This window comes from Pistacia vera, unplaced genomic scaffold, assembly GCF_008641045.1.
Source record: "Pistacia vera cultivar Batoury unplaced genomic scaffold, PisVer_v2 Contig425, whole genome shotgun sequence".
NCBI lineage: Eukaryota > Viridiplantae > Streptophyta > Magnoliopsida > Sapindales > Anacardiaceae > Pistacia > Pistacia vera.
This window is the reverse complement of record NW_022196252.1, coordinates 1,122,892-1,127,052: the sequence shown is the minus strand read 5'-3', so window position 1 is coordinate 1,127,052 and position 4,161 is coordinate 1,122,892. Positions and strand designations below refer to the sequence as shown.

Sequence of the window (4,161 nt, the reverse complement as noted above, 5' to 3'; positions counted from 1 at the left end):
ATTCATTGTTTTGGGTTTTAAATGGGATTTTTGTAATATTATTTATTTTTTAACTGATTCTTCCTTAGATCTTATATATTATCAATTAAATCCTTATATTTTGCTTTTGTAATTCAATATATTTTGGAAAAAAAATTACAAAAATTCTAAGACTAGCTTGGAATCAGTTTTGTTATCTTCCATTTTATTGTCATAGAGTTTAGAAATAATATTATATAATTTAAAAAAAAAATCAACTTTATATCATGTTATATTTTAAACTAAAGATGAGAACTTGTATATTTAAATGATTAAAACATTATGAGTATATATTTTTAAAACTCAGCATGTCTTGTTTTGAATAAGAAAAAAATGACGGTCCTCGTACTTTCCAATATAACATTTCACACCCTCATATTTGATAAACTACCAAAAATATCCATACTTTCTTTAGTCAGTTGCAAAAAGGTTCATTTCATAATTGCTAATGAATAGAACTATAGAAGTACAATATTTGATAGACAAATTCTTGAATGCTACTGTAAGTTTTTGTAAGTTTTTTGGGGTGTGTTTGTTTTGTTATTTTGGATAAGATTTTGGGAATAATATTGGGCAGTTAAATAGGATAGTATTACGAGGTAAAATTTAAAAATTAACAAAACAACCCCTTAGGTTTGCTAATTTAACTAAACATCCCAATATATAAAAATTTTATAGAATAACAAAAACACCCCCACCCACCCACAATGCCAGATTCCGGCCACCACCGTCGGAATCTGGCCGAAAAATGGTGATATGACACAGACCGGTCGGATTTGACCGGTAAGGCGTCAATATGGCCTTTTCCGGCCAGATCCACGATCAGATTTGGTCGTCGACGGCCACAAAATGCCAGATTTAGCCATCGTTGACCGTCAATGACAGCCATTTCTTTGGCAGTCAGCTCTGACCTTTTCAGGCCAGATCCACTATGGATCTAACTGGAAAAGGCCAGATCGGCGAATTACCAGCCAGTTCCGATCGTTTTTACGCCGTTGTGACAAGGTTGTTGCCGGAATTTGGCAATTATGAGTAGGTGGAGGTGTTTTTGTTAATTTTTAATCTTTTTTTTTCTAGAGGTGTTTAATTAAATTAATAAACTTGAGAGGTCTAAAAGTAACTAAAAAAAATAGAATAGTATTTCCCAAATAATTCAACAAGCAAGTATTTTGAGAATATGATAGGGATAGGGTATGAAATAATAAAACAAACGGACCCTTGGATTTTTAATGACGTTTAAATAGTTACAGAAGAAAATAATAAAAGACTTGTTTCTCCACCAATGATCTGAGCCAGAATTTTATTGAATACAATGTTACACTGAGATTTACCTTTATTGTTTCATCATTGGCAATCACCTGGAACTTAAGAAGCCTTCTTATGTAACAAAGGATCAGATATGACTTGAGGCTCAAAGTCTGGCTTTAGATATTTGGCCAGCATCTCCGCGTATAATTCGTATCGAGCAGTCATTCGGAAACCCCATTTGTCTTTAAGCTGCCTACAGAGGTTCAAATCCATGTCCGCAATCATCAAGCCATCCTTGTAACGGGAAAGAGATGGTGTGCATGAAGCATCTGGTGCTGAAAAATTACTTGATCCATAGAAATGTCCAAAATCATTGTGTTGGGGCTTTCCATCACCCGAAGTAAAGGCATTAGGGAAAGTCTCAGTCCCAACACGGTTTATTGACCCAACAAAGTAACTATTTGCTATTGCAGCATTGCGAGCCTGTAATACCATCAGCAATATGGCATTTGAAAGGGGCAATTTCACTAATCGTATAATGAATTGTTTAGAGACTGTATAACGTTGCAACTATAACATCAAATGCCTGTTCAAGGATTTTTTTTTTTTTTGTTTTTGTTTTTTTTGGTTTAATTCAAGCACCAATCCACAAGATGACCATCTAGCCTTGTGTGTGAGGATCAAGTAGCATTAGATGATGGTGCATGTGCAATGATCCGATAAATCATGTTATTTTTCACTAGAAATGTTCTGTAGATGGACCATCTAATGGAGCAGTTCTACATCTATGCAAAGTATGTGGCACTACTGGCTGTTGCTATTGGTCATAACATAACTACGATTACCCAATGCAAATATCACTAAAGAAATTCAAAAAAAAGAAATTCCAAGAATAAAACAATTCAAAAAAAAGATCACCTCAATGGGCCACATTGGTTCACTTAGTTCACCAACAGTTGCGGAAGGGTTGAAAACAATTTCTGCACCATTCAAGCCAAAAGCTAACCAATTCAATGGATGATGCCTCCCATAACAAATGTTGACAGCTATCTTTCCATAAGCTGTTTCAAACACAGGATGCCCCGTATTTCCTTCCATATAGTATGTGCTCTCGTTGAAGTCCCCAACTCTAGGAATATGGTTCTGTCAAATGACATTGCATTAAACAAAGAATTCCTAAATAAAAACTTGGGAACTAGCAGCAGTTAATTACTGCATTACCTTTCGATGCTTTCCAATTATGTTGCCATTATTTCCAATAATAACAGCAGTGTTCCAGATAGTATCCCCATGGTTAACATCCCTCTCAAGGATTGGACTGATGATGACCATGTTATATTTCTGTGCAAGTTCCTGAAGAAATTGTGTTGATTCCCCATTGATGGGCTCAGCAAATTCACACCACCTCTTCTCTCGAGTGCAAAAGGCAAATGGCATCATCCATGCTTCCTAGATTAAGATTACATGAAAAGTTTTGTTTGATTTCAGACAATAAAGGAAAATAAATCAATCGAAATAATTAAATTTCATAACAACACATACTTGTAAGCATAATATGTTGACTCCTGAAGTGCCAGCAGTGTCGATGATTAGCTTTACTTTCTGAAAGATAGCCCTCTTCTGGTCCAGAAAGTGGGCAGTTGTTGGAAGAGCGACAGAGTTTTGGATGAGACCCACCCTCACTACTCGTGGTTCTCTCAATAACTCCTTGTCAGCTTCAAAGGAAAAAGCCTGAAATGATGTCAAAATGATTAAGTCAAAGAAATCAATAGGATAATAGGTCAGGATTTTGTCACAAAAAAAGAGGAAGCGTTAGTGTTTTCTTAAAACCTGAAGCAAAAAATTTGTTAAGATTCTACAACTTTGGCCGGTAACAGTAACAGAGAGAGTGAACACCAATTTATGTTTGTTTTTCCAAAAGGTTCAAGGATATCAACTGATCTTTGTTTATACTCCCTTGATATCCAACATACGCTGAGTGCTCAAAACTTCTTTAGCGCCATTTTTGTTCTACCTTGTTCTCCCAAGACAAATGCATTCTGTTTTTATTATAAGAACCAAAATTAAATAGGAAGGATAGATCCCTACCTGCAGATCAAAATCATGTTCAGAAGAGATTGCCTTAGCCGATTTCGAAAGATCAATCAGTTTAAGTGCCTTTCCACAGTTTAGGCCAAGAAGCAAACGGCCGACTTCCTGCAAAATACCAATATTATCATCGCAATTTTTCTGATCAAACCATAAACTTATTTTATCATCTATTTGAACACTTGAAAATGATTCAAGTTAGCATAAAAGATTAACTCAATAATTTTAAATAAGTAATCTAACCTTCTCTGGTTTGCACAAACAGAAGGAATCTAATGAAACCATTTAGGCCTATTTCAATCTCTTTAATAACTAAACTAACCATCCATTTAACACTTAATCAAGAAAAGAACAAAAACCCGGTTGCATCAAAGGCAAGAAACTAACAACCATCCTCTTTCCACCAAGTTTCTCATAAAAACGAAGTCATAAAATTGATATTAAAAAGAGATACATGACAAAGAATACCTGGAAGATATGGGGTTTGAGATTGGCGCTTAGAAGGGTGTGAAGAGAATCATACCCACAAATTGAACCATCCGGAATCGAAGTATCTCCATTTTCTTTCTCAGGGTCTTGCGGTTTCTCCATTCTTGAATTGGCTTCTTCTTCTTCAGTGATTTGGACAGATTTGATAAGTTAATAAGTTAATGTATGATTGAGTCACACTTCAAAGAACAAAAGAGTGGGTGTCGTGTGTGCTTCTTAACAGGTTGGATTCATGACTCGGATTCATTGATTTCAGTGTCTTTGAATATTCAATGAGGAAATCATTTCCCGTGCCTGTTTGGATGAGACTGCTTGTAC

At 35.3% G+C, this 4,161-nt stretch overlaps 1 protein-coding gene across 1 annotated transcript; it reads right to left on the bottom strand.

The window, feature by feature from the left end:
• Positions 1 to 1,212: 1,212 nt before the first annotated feature.
• LOC116143050 (beta-ureidopropionase-like) lies at positions 1,213 to 4,161 on the bottom strand. Its single transcript, XM_031428472.1, has 6 exons — positions 3,823 to 4,161; positions 3,355 to 3,462; positions 2,809 to 2,997; positions 2,488 to 2,715; positions 2,185 to 2,409; positions 1,213 to 1,749 (listed from the first exon to the last, which is right to left on the bottom strand). The coding sequence occupies exons 1-6, from the start codon at positions 3,943 to 3,945 to the stop codon at positions 1,384 to 1,386; spliced, it is 1,239 nt and encodes a 412-aa protein (XP_031284332.1). The 5' UTR covers positions 3,946 to 4,161; the 3' UTR covers positions 1,213 to 1,383.

Bases quoted from the DNA above. Each gene is read 5' to 3' on its own strand.
- LOC116143050 (XM_031428472.1), bottom strand. From the start codon at position 3,945: ATGGAGAAACCGCAAGACCCTGAGAAAGAAAATGGAGATACTTCGATT. The intron at 3,463-3,822 runs GTATTCTTTGTC...GGTATTTTGCAG, and splicing joins TCAAACCCCATATCTTCCAG to GAAGTCGGCCGTTTGCTTCT. The intron at 2,716-2,808 runs GTATGTGTTGTT...ATCTTAATCTAG, and splicing joins TCAACATATTATGCTTACAA to GAAGCATGGATGATGCCATT.